The 16,426-nt window shown below is 41.9% G+C and overlaps 1 protein-coding gene across 1 annotated transcript in view; it reads left to right on the top strand.

Annotated features, from left to right (window-relative positions):
• Positions 1-4,838: 4,838 nt before the first annotated feature.
• The window catches only part of lars2 (leucyl-tRNA synthetase 2, mitochondrial), a 44,940-nt gene continuing 33,352 nt past the window's right edge, over positions 4,839-16,426 (top strand). The window contains exons 1-3 of the mRNA XM_010794306.1: positions 4,839-4,974; positions 8,904-9,147; positions 11,324-11,455. Coding sequence (XP_010792608.1) covers positions 8,914-9,147; positions 11,324-11,455 — 366 coding nt within the window. The 5' untranslated portion in view covers positions 4,839-4,974; positions 8,904-8,913. The remainder of the gene's footprint in view (positions 4,975-8,903; positions 9,148-11,323; positions 11,456-16,426) is intronic.

Below are 16,426 nucleotides of genomic sequence, written 5' to 3'. Positions count from 1 at the left end.
CCAAGCTGTTTGTATGCTTTCGCAAAGGCTGATAGGATACCCTGGAGGTCCTCTTCTGAGAGGGCTACAAGGGCGTTGTCGTCCGGCATACTGCAGCTCCATGATCGATATGGTGGTGGTTTGACCTTTAGCCCTGAAACGGTTGATGTTGAGGAGTTGGCCGTCAGTTCTGTACATGATGTTGACTCCCTGGGGCAGATGCTTGCTTGTGAGATGTAGGATAGCAGCAACAAAGATGGAGAATAGTGTTGGAGCGATGACACATCCCTGTTTGACTCCTGTGTCGACCCGGAAGGGTTCAGTTTCGTCTCCACTGCCACTGAGTACCGTGGCTGACATATTGTCATGCAGCAGTCTCAGTACCCGGACGTATTTTTCTGGGCAGCCAATCTTTGCCAGTACCAGCCAGAGGGCCTGACGGCTCACTGAGTCGAAGGCTTTGGTGAGGTCGATGAAGGCCATGTATAATGGTTGATTTTGTTCTCTGCATTTTTCTTGCAGTTGGCGAGTAGTGAAAATCATGTCTGTAGTGCCTCTGTTTGGGCGAAATCCACTCTGAGACTCTGGAAGGATGCTTTCTGACAGGGGGGTGAGTCTGTTGGCCAACACCCAAGCTAGGGCTTTCCCCATGGTGGACAAGAGAGAAATGCCACGGTAATTTCCGCAGTCTGCCCTGTCTCCCTTCTTAAATATGGAGACAATTAAGGCATCCCTAAGCTGAGCAGGGATTTCCTCTTCTTCCCAGATTTTGAGAAGCAGGGCATGGATGTGCTTAAGAAGATCAGGTCCGCCTTTCTTCAGGACTTCTGCTGGGATGCCGTCGGGCCCAGCAGCCTTGTTGTTTTTCATATTCTTAATGGCATCCAGCACCTCACCCAGGCTGGGTGGTTCTCCCATGCTTTCAACTATGGGCTGTTGAGGGAGTTGGTCAAGAGCCTCCATCTCAGGAATGGTGTCCCTGTTTAAGAGGTCCTTATAGTGCTCTTTCCACCTGTTTGCTATTGCATCCTTGTCCTTCAGAAGCAAGAGCCCATCTTTAGAGCGAAGGGGGGTTAGGCGGCGATAGCTGGGACCATATACCGCTCTTGTGGCATCAAAGAATCCTCTTGTATCACCAGAGTCGGCAAACTGCTGGATCTCCAGAGCCTTCTTTGTCCACCACTGGTTCTTCAGTTTCCTAACTTGCGTTTGGACGGCTGCCTTCGCTTTGGCATGGGCTGCTCTTTTCACCTTGCAGTGGATGTTATTTTGCCAGGTGATAAAAGTTTGCCGCTTGATGTCAATGAGTTGCTGAATCTCTGTGTCATTCTCATCATACCAGTCTTGATGTCTCCGCTTTTTTTGACCAAGAATGTTTTTGCAGGAGTTCATGATGGCAGTAGAAAGTGTGCTCCAGTGTTTTTCAGTATCCTCCGGATACTGTTTGGGCAAGGCTGCGCTAAGAGCATCCTGCAGCTGTTGTTGGTGGTGTCACCCAACAGGTCGATGTTAAGCTTTGGCCGGCTCTATATTTTCTGCATCCTTCTTTTCCACATTAAGCGGATAGACATGGTGGAGCGAATGAGGCGGTGGTCAGTCCAGCAGTCGTCTGCACTGGTCATTGCTCTGGTGTTAAGGACATCACGGCGGTCTTTGGAGCGGACAATGACGTAATCAATGAGATGCCATAGTTTGGAGCGAGGATGCATCCATGATGTTTTGAACTTGGTTTTTTGAGGGAAAAGTGTGTTGGTGATGACCAGGTTGTGCTCTGAGCACTTGGTTAGCAGTAGTATGCCATTGGAGTTTGTGTTTCCAACCCCTTCTCTCCCCAGCGTGCCTCTCCATAGGTGGTGGTTTCGTCCCACTCTGGCATTGAAATCTCCGAGCAGGGTCAACTTGTCCTCCTTGGGGACTTCAGATAGAGTTTTGTCCAGGTCAGCATAGAAGGCCTCCTTTACTTCATCCTGTGCATCAAGCGTTGGGGCGTAGGCACTAATAACGGTGGCCATCTGACTCCTGGCAAGCATCAGACGTATGGTCATTAGGCGCTCGTTGATGCCCACAGGGAGTTCATGGAGGTGGTTGATGAGGCAGTTCTTAATAGCAAAACCCACACCATGGATTCGTGGCTCATTTGCAGGCTTTCCTTTCCAAAATAAAGTGTATCCGCCTTTTTCCTCCTTCAGCTGCCCTTCATCAGCCAGTCGGGTCTCGGAGAGCGCTGCAATGTCGATCTGGAACTTCCCTAGCTCTCTGGAGATGATGGCAGTTCGCCTTTCAGGTCGATCGCTGGCTTGGTTGTCCGTGAGGGTCCGCACATTCCAGGCTCCAATACGTAAATGTTTTTTTTTTATTTTTTGTTTTTGACCGCGTAATGGTGATCCCTCTGGATGCGGTATTCCAGACAGGATTTTGTGAGGCAGGCTATGTTTGGGGTACCTTTTCTAACCCCCTCCCCTACTGGGGTGAGCAGAGTGGACCCTGAATAGGGGCTGCTCAGTCATGGGTGCAGCTGCCGAGAAGCTCTTTCTGCCTCAGTCCAAGAGCTTAGCGACTGAATCAAACACCTATCGCCTGTGTGCCAGGTTGTGACTAGGAACTACCAGACTTCACTGTCCTGCCCCCGTTACCACTTCCTGAACGCCACAGGACTTTGTCTTCCAGGATGTAAAATGGGTAGGTTCCCTTCGGGAGGACGCCTGCGCGTGACGTCTTTTAACGTGGGGAGACTGATGCGCCTGCAGCCACCACACGGTCCTTGGCAGAGAGGGGCCTGAATCCAATGGCATGGAATCCATGACGAATGGAGACCACCCTCTGTTGCAGCCTTCATCCGCCTTCAGTGCCGTTGTGACTTAGAGTATCATCCTTGAAACGAACACAACAGGAGGGTTAAATCACAAAGTTAAACACTGCACGTCTAAAATGGTGTCTGTGCTGTCATGTGAGTGATTATTCTTCCATTGCTTTAGATCTGGTGTAAAGTTCAAACCGTTATATTGACTCTTAACATGAAAGCCCTTCAATGAAGGCTGCCTTGAAAAAGTGACATTCAAGCTCACCTTTGTCTGACCTTATAGTTCACCTTTTTCATCCATCATATTGGGGCTCTTATATTTTCTTAGCTTTGCAAAACAGCTTTATGCTTTTGAGCAGTGAGGATCAGTGACACAGAGCTGCAGGAAAAAATGTATTCCAAGTGTTGGATTTCAGCAGGAATTTCAATTTTGAACAAATAATAAAATACCATTCATCATGATGAGGAAGTGAGTATGAGATACATTCATCCGGGAGCCTCTTCTGTATCTGCAGACAGATCTCTGGCTGTAGTGTAGAGTTAGTGTCTCAACTGTGTCAAAAACCCATTTCCCACTCTCATTCCTCCTCTTCATCCACATCCTGTTGTGCCCTGAGCAGAGCTGCCCACTTTGCTCTGATATACGACGGCAGCCCGGAGCAGAGCTGCAGGTTTAGCTCTGTGACGTCAGGCTGGGAACTCTATCTCCTGCTGATAATTTCCCAACCTCCATTTTCCCTTCACTCCTTCATGTCAGATCAAAGGTGAGAACTCGTAGAGAAGGGGCTCTGATGAGTCTCCTTTCCTCCTCCTCGTCATCTCCCTCCTTCTGCTATGTGATGAAGATGAGAGTGAGTTAAGGTGCTCTCTCATTCAGCAATCACTTAACACTAGATGTTAGCATCAAAGAAATAGGGCTCCTCTCTAAAATCATGTATAATGAAAGTAGTGCTGTTGGCGGTAGATATGTGTCATGGATTTATAAAAAAAAATCCACATTTTTGGTAAGTATCTTCATCTAGGACTGTGATTTGAGTTTATTTAAATGCAAAAATGTTGTGAATACATGAATAAATTATGTACATTTCATGTAGGCCTATGTGTTTTTTTTCTTGTTCTATTTAGAATCAACTGGTTTCTTGCACTCTTTACAAGATGCTAACAAGTGTAAAAAAACGTGTTAATTAATAGGAAATCTAAAATTATTGCTTTATTTAAGTCGAATCATTAATAAAAACATGTTTTTAACTCTAAGATTCTAAAATACCCTTTTCAATTTAAAAAACTAACATTTTACAACACTAACCAACGGCAAAACAGCTGCAAAGCATCTATACCAAATTACAATTGTATAGCTTATCAGAGTAAAAGAGCCATGAGTAATCAAGCAATATAAACATAACTTTGTTATATATCCAATGAAGGACACCATCAATAGAAATCTTACAAACCTGGCAACCCAAATGTTGTTCATCTTCTTTGACACAGATAAATCATCAGTTAATAATTTATTTTCCTGGCAATAGTTTAAATCGAGTTTTTTTATGTTTTAAGAATCCCCATCAGGCAGAATTACAAATGAAAATGAGATTCTTGACAATGAATGCGATTTATCTGTCAAATGTGCATGTTCGGGTTATTTTAGATGTGCAAAACACTGCTCTGTATCTAGAGGCAGTAAATTAACTGGAGTAATACTTTTTTTCAATGAAAAATTAGAATTAATAACAGGAGGAGATTACAGAGTTGCTAAGGTAACAAGCAGTGCCATCACTCACTTAATAACTGAGACGAACCATTAAGATCTTGCAAGAACAGACACACGCACGCACGCATGTTCGGCATGTATGTGAAAGAAGGAGGACCTTAGTGGTCTGGTTGAAAATAAAATAAAATTTAAAAAAAATAACTGAGGAGAAGTTTTAATCAAAAGTAGTCATGTCTTAAAAACTATCACATTAGAAAGGCATGTCGTATAAACAAATGTCGCTAATACAGTTTTTTTGTTGTCGATGTAGACTGTGCTGATAAAGTTTATTCAAATTCAAGATGGCGGCGCCTGTGGCGAAGTCGTGATCCCAGAAATAGGTCATGTATAGCTCATTTAAAACATGAATACGACATAAATAACGTGGACTATTGGATGTATGTCTACACGATCATAACGCGGAATTAAAGGACCTGGAAATAAAACAGTAAGAAGCTTAAAACTGGTGTTTTTCTAAAATGTCCCTCTGTTTCATTTTCACTATAACCTCTGACTTTAACGTTACAGAATATAAATATATCTATTTAACTTTATATGTAGGCTATATAACTAACAGTATACTAGGGGAACCAGTAGTAGTTATACAAGAGCTAATCCAGCAGATGTACGTTTTATATTTGTAGCTAACGGAGGACCAGAAAGATACACCTATAATCTAAATCAATGACATGCTAGCACACATATTGGCTATTGTATTTTGTTATATATCTATCTTATTATAGCGTAGTGGAACTAAAGTTATGCAAGTTACAATTTCGTTGCATGAAGTTGTCCTCATGTTTAACTAGTAAGATCAGAACCACCTTTTAAAGTATGTTTTGGATGAGGATCTGCTACACAGACAAGGACATATTTGACAGACAGTCTCTCTTCTTCCTCAGTTTCAGAGACTGTCTGTAGTGAGCCAGGGTTTCACTTTAGCACCATCAAAACGACAAAAAACGTGTTATAGTCGATGAGTATAACTTGCTCATGTTATTGAAAATAATGCTAAAATTGAAACAAATGTGTCTTATTTGGCACGCCTCTTTTCATTACTTATATGTCATGATTCATGAATTGCTTTCCCATACATATTTTAACATAAGATAAAACATTTTTTTTAAATAGCTAGATTTAAAAAGTGACTCCAAATCCATATCAGATATTATTCCTACACTGGACAATCGAGACACACCTCTTTCTTTTCTTTGTAGTACTTTTATTATTTTATATGAATAACTTTATGAAAAAATCGGCAGTATTTTAATTATGTATTTTCAATAAATCCAATCTGTACCTGAAATTATTATTATTATACTGGACGAGGAGGACACACCTTTTGTTTATAAAGGAAATATCATGTAACATGAATACATGAATTTATGAATATTTTATGTAAAACGGATATTCATTTATTCTTATATTTATCTATCTCTGCTAAAAATATTTGTGCAGTAAAACACTTTCATTAAAATATTCATTTTTAAATTAAAGTTTGTCCGACTCGTCCCGTTTTGTAATGATGCATTGATTTGGAATCTATTCAAAATAATTTTCCCTTTTCAGTTGAACAAAATACAACTTCCCAAGTGTAATTAGATGCTCTTTCCCAAGTGCAAAAGTGTTTAATTAGTCATAATATAAAACAACCATATAAGTATTTTTCTGAATAAAATATAGTATTGAATGAGCTAATTTAAGATGAAATATCTGAAGATAAGTGTAGCAACAGCCAGAAGAATAACAACTCCAACTGTCAGTATTCGTCAGTATAAAGTAGAAAAGTCCATACAACAAGTACTGTAGTGTGATACCAGGCTGTAGGCATGACCAACAGCTACAGATGTTCAGATAAAGCTTGGCCCTCCTCTGCTGTGGTGAACCAGCGTGTTGCTTGCAGAAGTTTTCAGTCACTCTGAATAGGAGACACCCGAACGGTTGAGCCCAGTCACCATAGAAACATTTTCTCAGTCTCTCGCCTCAGCCCACTCACTTGCACCTTCAGAGATGTACACAACCTTGAGTGCTCGTCTCCCGGCCTGAGCCTGAGGGAGGATGGTCGGCTGCTGCGAGACTCAGGTTATACTCTGGAGAATTGAGTGAAAAACACATTCCCACAAGCAGGTGGGTGGTGAGAGAAGAGGAGAGGAGGGGGGCGAGCACCCTTCTCTGGTGTCGCACTCATTTAGTTGAAAAAAAGCTCAGAGCTAACCTCAGAAGATCTGTCCCCCTGGTCAGTAAACCCTTGAAGTTTCTTCCATTTGAGTGACACTAATTTAATTTGCACTTTGTTTATTTGCTGTAATCCACAATTTGTATCTGCTGGTGAAAATAATATGATTTGACTCATACCATACAGGAGTCTACATTTATTTCCACTGATATAAACAACAGATTTGTTTTCTCTTAATATCACAGAACATAGAACAACCTTTTTAATTGCTCCCACAGCTATAGATGAACAGACCTACTTTTTATTCACCCCATTTAAATCTGTATCTCTGGTGTGCTAATTATTCCCTTGTTTCACTGAGCAGCTATAAAAGTCTCGCTCTCTGAGATCCAGATATGTCACTGCTGTAAAAATATTCTCTTGGACGGGTCGGGTTAGCAGCAACAGTCGTCTTCTGCTACCACGGAGGTGAAGAGATTTTATGTATATCCCAGGTTACCTTGGAAACTGTCTGACAAATTTGGGTCAAAATGTTTTTCTCACTTCTAGTTGAGTGTTTGACCTACATTGAACCACAGGGGGGTCGAGCCTCACTGCTGTGCTCATGCAAAAGAGTGTCAAACTTTTTTGAAGTACCCACAGTCAAATCTGAGTTGTTAATTTCAGAAATTAGTCATTTTTATCCTGTTTTTGATAACCCTGTAATTCAATCCTTTTTAATTACCACATGTAATTACTGTCAGATACCCAAGGCTGTTCGAGTATTTAGGAGACTTAACAAAAAGCAAAGTGTTTTAAACTGATGAGCAGATTTGTGGCAGAGAAATCTGTGAATAATTGTAATTAATTTGATTGAAAATGTCATTCTCACATCTGAGCTGGCATGCACTTTAATAAGAACAGCCTGTCCAAAGCAGAGCGTAATCACATCACGCTGAATAAACCTCTTATTTCACAACGCCAGGCTGTTGTTGTGTGATTGACGTTGGAACTGTGAGAGAAAATCTGCAGAGCCGGAGGTCCCGGACTCCCATGCACAGGTGATGATTTTGAAGGGGTGTCATCTTGTTGCATTTTCAGTGCTTGAGCGAAATGCACACAAAGCCATTGTGTGTGATTGATTATTGTCCGAGGGTAAAAAAAATTCTGTGGATTAGATTAACTTTTTTTTAGTGTGGTCAATATCTGGATTGTGTCTGCCGACATTAGAAACTACCCTGAGCACTCACCTGAACATTCAGCATAAGTTATGTTTTTCTTTGGGTGGAAACTGGTAAATGTAAGTATATAAAATATATTTCTGAAGTTCAAAGATTGTAGCACACCCTAAGGTCAATGTTAATTTCCATTTCAAAAGGAACTACATTTAAGTGCATTCAGATATATTAAAGGTCCCATGTCATGGCCATTTCTACTGATCATAATTCCATTGTTGAGGTCTACTAGAATAGATTTACATTGTTCAATGTTCCAAAATCACATTTGTTTCTCATACAGCATCTCTGTATAGTATGTACATTCACTCTCTGTCCTAAACGGCTTGTTGGAGCTCCTGCTCTGTGAGCCCACTGTGCTCTGATTGGTCAGCTCGCCCACTGAGCTCTGATTGGTCAGCCACCGTTACAGCTGAACATCAGTTTCTATGTTTTACAATGGCGTTTGTTAGCAACCAGAAAATGACACCAGTAATGGCAAACATGAGAATGCTGCGTGGGGTCTGGGTGCCGTGTTAGCAGGACGTTGCGGGGCTCGCTGGTCCGCCCTGTGAGGCTCGAGAAGCGGACAATGTGAGCTGGATTACTGGTGTTGTTTCCTGGTTGCTGCGTGGGGTCTGAGCTCCTTCAAAAACCTTCATAACACACAAGGGGACGGGTAATAACCAGAAAAGCATGACATGGGACCTTTTAAAAGAAAGAACAGTAGAACAAAAAAATTAGATAACCAAGGAAAAAAAGTAAAACAAATCCAAATATCATAGGAAATACTACATTTAACAAACAAAAAAACAATTGGAATCATTAGGCAGAAAAATTACAAAAGCTAAAGAAATATGTATTAACATAGAAAGAAATACAATAAATATAAGTACAGGAACAAACTTCTGATCTTGAAGTCAACCCACCTCTGGATATTTCATTTATTCCCTGACAGCACCCTCCTGTCCACTGACCCGCTCTTTAACTGTACCTGCTCTGTTTCAGGTGAGGAAGCATGCAGGCGTCAGTGAGAAGGCTGGCTCTGGTTCCCCTGGGTGCCGCCCGGTCCGGCCTGATAAGAGGAGCTCTCCTGAGCCCCGCGGCCCGCCTCCTCCCCCCCAGCACCCGCACCCTGCTCAGTGAGACAGGAGAGTGGGAGAAGGACTACAAAACAGAGACCCGACGCAAGGTGGAAGAATGGTGGCACCCACGAATTATGGCACAGTGGAGGAAGGATGAACTGAAGGAGGTAAGAAGGCCTTCACACTTCACACCTATTGTCTTTAACCTTGAGATTATCCAAAAACACATCTTCGTCATAGTCTTTGAGTTGATTGGCTTTATTTTTTGAGTGTGTACACTCGATTTAGAAACCTGGTTAGGCCCTTATCCCGTTAACCTGGATACTGTGGCACGTAAACACCTTATCCTTATTTAAAGGTCCCATTTCATGGCCATTTCCACTGATCATAATTCCATTGTTGAGGTCTACTAGAATAGATTTATATTGTGCAATTTTCCAAAATCACTTTGGTTTCTCATACAGCATCTCTGTAAACTACGTGTATTCACTGAATTTCACTCTCTGCCTTTAACGGCTCGTTGTAGCTCCAATAGCTCCAGCCCCCACCCTCCCTGTGAGCACAGTGTGCTCTGATTATGTTCACGTTGTGAATCGCGCTGACCTCCGTGGAGATGTGGTTCCCTTGTTTAGCGATACACAGCGAAACACAGCCAAACTCACCCTGAGCACACACAAAGTCACAGCCGAAGTAAAAACAATAAGTGTGGCTTGATATTGCGTACAAGAAAAAGGTTGATAAACGCTGTGAGAATGGGTCTGCTGAGAGAATTTCGCCGCGATCCAAACTGTCTGTTATCAGCCTGCAGCCAGGGAGCAAAAATCAGCAGAGCTGCCCGCACTGAGTGTGTGTGTGGATTGGTCAATTTGGACCAATCAGCGGGGGCTTAACGTAACGGCTCCGCGGACGTAACGTAACGACTCCACGGATTGGCCCATTTAGTTCCGGGTACGTGCTTTCGTAAGCACGTACCCGGAAGAATCAAATGGATGATGACGTTTCACCAACGAGGCGTTTTGGGGAGGTATTTTCTGTGTTAGAGTTTTACTCGCTACAGGGTGTACTTTAAGGGTTTTGACTCTGCACACCGTTTACATGCAGAAAAACCTTCATAACACACAAGGGGACGGGTAATAACCGGAAAAGCATGACATGGGAGCTTTAAGATATGAGACCCTATTGACTTTATTTTCACTACATTGCATGTTAAACACCATTTAATGTGGTGCATTATTATGTCCTTACCTCCCAGGCCCATGTCATGAGTAAAAGACCAACTCAATGTGCAAATAATTAGGGTTGTATGCAAAATTAGGCAAATGCAAACATCCTGTTTTTTGTTGTTAAATATTAGTTTACTACAAGCCTGGACATTTTAGTCTATTTTAGTCAAAGAAAAAGGTAACTTATTAGAAAAATTCTATGAAAACTGTTACCAATGTTTTAGTTATCATATTATATTCGACCTCAATTAAATCAAAAAGAGCTGTCCGTTGCCCAGTTCGCAGTTTTGAATTCTGTTATGGAACTTTCCTTTTGTCCTCCCATCTGTCTTTCCCTTTCAACACTGTATCTATCAATAAAGGCACTCTGGCCCAAAATATATATTCAAAAAGGGATTTTTGTTTAGTTTTTAGATATAAAGATTGCATTTTTTCTACTGCATTTTTTTATCAAAGATATTGCATGTTGAAATTGTTACACTTAGTGTTTGGGGTAATGTATTTTGTTGAAAAAATGAACACCGCTGGTAGTCCCATTGAATGAGTAAATACTTAAAATGTTAAATAGCTGTATGTGTGCACAGTTTAGATAAATGAATGAAATTCTTATAGTTTAGATAATGATGTCGTCTTGCATCCTTCCACATCCTTCCACATCCTTCCACATCCCTCCAGCTCTAACGGGGTCTGGCGCTTGCAGCTCCGACTGATTATAAACCCTAATGGTCGCACCGTGCATCAGTCTGGGACGGGCCGACAGTGATTAAGTGCATTCAAGACAGCCCTGGTCCCTAATTAATTTATTGAAAAATTCATGACTCGGGTTTCCTGTAATCACGTATAACTGGGTGTAACCAGTACTTAGTCTGTTGCCTTGGTAACTGTGTTGTGAACTTGTGACTGTAAACCATCTATAATCAGACACCGACACACACCAGAAGTCAGTCAGTGCTCTCGCTGTGTAGGAGATGAGTTATTACGCCTGTCATGACTTCGTCAGGTTAATGCAGCATATTGTACACAAGCCCCCCACTGATTATAGATCAACCATTATTGTGTTTTCTCAGAATTCAAATAAAGTTTTACGTACATTTTTTCATCCCATGTTTTGTTTCCTCAGAGTTCAGAGAAGAAGAAGTTTTATGTCCTCTCCATGTTTCCGTACCCTTCGGGGCGACTGCACATGGGCCACGTGCGAGTGTATACCATCAGCGACACCATCGGACACTTCCAGAGAATGAGAGGCCATCAGGTTAGTCTGCTTCCCAGTAAATTAGTTTCTATCATTTCCTTCTATCCTCCCTCAAACAAGCAGGGTCAGTGCAATCTGGCATCACACTAAGAAAAGCACACGAGTTAGAGGCCTTTTGGATGGAAGACATTGTGACATGTCACAGTATGAAAAAGGACTGTTTAACCAAATGAATGATGTTTCATTTCTAATTAGCTGCTTCAGTTTCCATGGTGGCTCACTGTCATGACTTACTGGGACTCTTGATTCAATCAGTCTCATCATTTTTGTGCTTTTTCTCTTTTAACAAATCTTAATGTCTGCTGTGCAAAAGGCCTTTTGAGCTTATACAAATTCATATTTTTGACACAAAATAATTACCAAGAATCAATAACCTCCTCTCATAAGAACAGAAATTAAAGATATCAAGCAAAGGAATGTACGCATTATATTGTCTAAAAACAACTAGGACTATGATTTATATATTTTGTTGAGTTCTGTATTGACATTATCCGAAATCTTTCCAACAGCTTTGAAACTTAGTATCAATCAAAGTAACGGCCTCTTTAATTTGATCCCCTGTTGCCTAATTTCAATCATTTACTTAGTTTTTCCAAAATCTAAAGCAATTGGTTGCTAAACAGAGCTTTTTCAACTTATTTATGTTTAAAGACTATCATATGAATAATGGATCATCAGATTAAATGTCCCATTCATTGACTAAGGGGACGATTAACCAGTGATATCACTAGTCTAAGAGTTATTTAAAAATTAAAAACATTGGTTTACTCCCAAGTCCAAAACAATAGCTCTTGGTGGCCACACATTAAGAAAAACCCAATTACGACTCAAAGCTTGTAACTCTTAAGTTCTGGCTCGTTTTGCTTTATTTTCCCCTCACCACAAGTACTCTTCTGTGGCTTTACTGTCCCTGTTTCAATGCAGACACACAGTTCACTGAACTGACTTTTAAAATGTCCCCAAAATCACTGAGTATGTGTCTTCCTCAGAGGTACTGTAGAAGCATTTTTTGTCATGATTGAGAGACATTATGCTTTCCTGTTGGGGTTAAATGGTAAAGATTTCGCCTTTACCCATGATACATCTGGTGAATCTTCATTCTGTATTAGAACAGTAAGTGTTTCTATCTGTGTTGGGTTCATAACATTATACAGTGTTGACATTATTGACTTTCTGATATCAGCTTCACTCTGAATATCACAATGAATGGCTTTTAGCCGAGTCTCACTGCAGTGCTGTCCGACTGGTCTTTTTGTTCCTGATCCATGTATTCAACACTTTCTGAATAATATCATTAAGCTGTGTTTACACTGCTGCAGCCTGTGTTTACACTTCTACTGAACTAAGACACTTCAATTGTCTCATCTCACATTAATGCCATAGTTAGTGCATTATATCACGCAAACAGAAAATAAGTACCATTATTAGAAGGACAAAGCCTCCATGACCAAAGCATACACAGTCCTAAGAGCATCTAATTACATTTTCTGTGCTGGTTGAACTTGTATGGATTTCTTCCAATCGCATGTTGTGTACTCTGACATTTTATATAAAGCTTACACTAAATGCTTTCTTTCATGAACATGTTTCATCTGCTACAAGTACCTAATTATAAAATGTGTCCAACTTTTATGTTGCTGGGTTAAAACATTGAAGCCACCAACTGTGGGGGTTTTTAGATCCTCTCTGAGATACAATCAAGTGTTAGAATCAATATATATTTAGGACTTAAAGTCCAGTAGTCTGCTGTTGATGCGGCTGCCATCAGTTTCTGTCAGACACACACCTGACATGATGTTTTATGTTAAGTCTTTGTCCTCTTGTTATGCGTCCCTTTCTCCCAGTCGGCAAGCTGAAGTGTGACAAACGTATCTGTTCTCTTTCCCCGCTGGATTTTCTCTTTCTGCTTCTGTCTGGTCTCTCCCCGAACAGAAACGTGGTTTCACATGACTGGCAACTACTTCCTGCCCAGGAGTGTACTTTCTCTCAGCATCTGTCAGAAAGGGAACCTTGTTTACACTTTTTATTCACTAGTTAATTAGGAACGTACACTCTGTCGATTGTCACGCTCAAGCTATTTGTTGGCTTTTTAAATCAGAAAATAGTTTGTACCCACTACCCAGACTCCATGTTCCTGTTGTCCAGTAATCTTATGACCAGAACTCATCGATGGAGTAATGATAGAGTTTCTAATGAGTTAAGTGGCAGACTGTGCCTTACTGTCCTTTGATCACTGGATGATTGAGAAATTGACAACTTTCTACTCAAGAAGTCCAGAGGGTTAAATTGTCCTTTGGTAAAAAGGCTATGTCCTTGAAGATATGGAAATCTTATTTTATTATTATCTGGATTCTCAAGATAAGGTCAATGGCGAATACTATCTTTATTCTGTCCAACAGTAACCAAATCCACCTCCCAGATGCTCTAAAGCTGCTTATAACACTAATCAATTATGTGTTTAATTGGTTAGAAAACCCAAAGGGTATTGTGTCCTTCCAAGATGTCAGGGTAGCTATTTACCGTCTTCTTGCTAAGCTAACCAACTGATGGCAGTAGCTTAATATGAACTGCACGGTGATATCAATCTCATTAAACTGAAAAAGGGAATCAGTGCGTTCAACAGTATGTTCGAAACTATTCATATAATCCAAATGATCTGCATTCCTGGATACCGCTACGGTAAATCTACTTCAGTAACTGGTTGAAACTAACCTTTATAGATGAAAATGAAAACGGGTTGACTTTACGCTCCTCTTCTTCTTGTCCTTTGCTCTACAGCTGCTTCTGCATATGGGCTCCTGTGTATCATTGTGCTACTTAACAAGACAGTTTTATATTGATGCAATTACCAGAGCCTGGTTAGAATTGATTAGTGTGATGAGATAACAGTTGACGTGCTTTACAAAGCTGCCACAGATGGAGTAAAGCCTCTAGCTGGAGCTGTGTGGGCGGACGCTCGCATGTAGCAGAGTGGCCTCACATTCACAAAATCACTCAGCAAACACAGCCTGTCCCTGTTGTCGTCAACGCGAGGATCCTGGAGCCACCGAGTGATGTATCTGCCTCAGCTTGGCCGTGATTTGCTCCACATTGCAGAGGACAGATTGTCATAAAATGGGCCTACACTGCCTCTTGTCACTCAAGCCCTGAAATGTACCATGATGACGGGTTGGTGAAGAGCCGAGCATTCATAGGGATAAGTGGAGCTGAAGCTATCAGCGGGGAAAAGATAGTTTGCTGCTTTCTTTAAGCTTTGAGAACTGGGCTCACTAATGCAGCCTGTCCATCACAAGCGTTCCCTGTAAAATTCCCTTCATGAATACTGCCTCACTTTAATTCCAAATGTACATTTAATAAACAACATAGTAGCGTATCCACCCTAATGAGACGCATGTTTTTTATTCTTTGGCCTGCGCCTGTATTCCTCCTGAGCCACAGTGGTCTGCCGTGCCGAGCGCTCTTATCCTAATGCCATCCAGCACTCGGCTTTACAAATGAGGCAGTTACCAAGGATACCAATTCGTCTGAAACATCAGACCCGATAGAGTCCGTGCGATGATCCTCTCCAGTCCTCGACTCCTTGTCGCTCTGCCTCTCCTCTACTTTACTCCCGCCTTCCACTCCTGTGCTTTCATCTCATTTCTCTCTCTCTGAGCAGAAAGACACATCCGAAGTGCTTAAGGGGGGAAAAGAGAAGAGTGAGCGAGACGTCGTCTGGAGGAGAAAATGACTTATGTTAAGGAGGGTGTATGCTGGGTAGTAATGTGGATACAGAGTACAGAGGGACAGAGGGAGAAAGCAGACAAAGGGAAAGTGACAGTAAATTGTGGTTTTTGTTCCGGACACTGTGTGTAAAATAGATTACTGAGTCATTTGCATCAGGCTTAAAGCTGTCACATCCTGATCTCCCATTTTAAGCTTAACATGGCTTTCCACTTATTTTGCATAATGTAACAGCTGCAATTACATGGACATTGTAGTTGGTGTAAATGCATTAACTATTCTTTCAAGATAAGATCCAATCTTCCTATTCCAATCCCAAAAAACAATTTTCCATCTTCTCCACCCTCTTGGACCCCCCCAAAGCCCCTCCCCCCTCCTCCCTTCTGTCAAGCGACTTTGTTAACCACTTTGAAAAAAAGGTTGATGATATTCGCTCTTCTTTTTCTGACTCACCTTTACTCACCGCTAGGTCACCAGACCCTCCCTTCACCCACACACTGACCTCCTTCTCCCCTCTCTCTCCAAGTGAGGTTCTTACCCTCATTACCTCTGCCCGTCCTACCACCTGTCCTCTGGACCCTATCCCCTCAAACCTCCTTCAGACTATCTATCGCTCCTGATATTCTACCGTTTCTCACCCATTTCATCAACACTTCTCTAACTTCTGGTCACTTTCCAAACAGCCTCAAGGAGGCAAGAGTAAACCCTCTCCTAAAGAAACCCACTCTCAACCCGTCCGATGTTATAAACTACAGGCCTGTCTCTCTCCTCCCGTTCCTGTCTAAAACACTTGAACGCGCTGTCTTTAAACAACTCTCCTGTTATCTCCATCAGAACAACCTTCTGGATCCGCACCAGTCTGGTTTCAAGGCAGGTCACTCAACAGAAACTGCTCTCCTTGCTGTCTCTGACGAACTGCACACGGCTAAAGCAGCCTCCCTCTCCTCTGTCATCATCCTTCTGGACCTGTCTGCTGCATTCGACACGGTGAACCATCAGATCCTCCTTCGCCCTCTCCAAGAACTTGGAGTTTCAGGCTCTGCACTTTCCCTCCTCACCTCATACCTCAAAGACCGCACCTACAGGGTTACTTGGAGAGGGTCCGAGTCCGACCCTTGTCAATTAACTACAGGGGTCCCTCAGGGCTCTGTTCTTGGTCTCCTCCTCTTCTCCTTTTACACAAACTCGCTCGGATCAGTCATTAGCCCGCATGGTTTTTCATACCACTGCTACGCTGACGACACCCAA

This window comes from Notothenia coriiceps, unplaced genomic scaffold (genome assembly GCF_000735185.1).
Source record: "Notothenia coriiceps isolate Sejong01 unplaced genomic scaffold, NC01 NC01_scaffold00037244, whole genome shotgun sequence".
NCBI lineage: Eukaryota > Metazoa > Chordata > Actinopteri > Perciformes > Nototheniidae > Notothenia > Notothenia coriiceps.
This window is presented reverse-complemented; position numbering and strand designations above follow the sequence as displayed.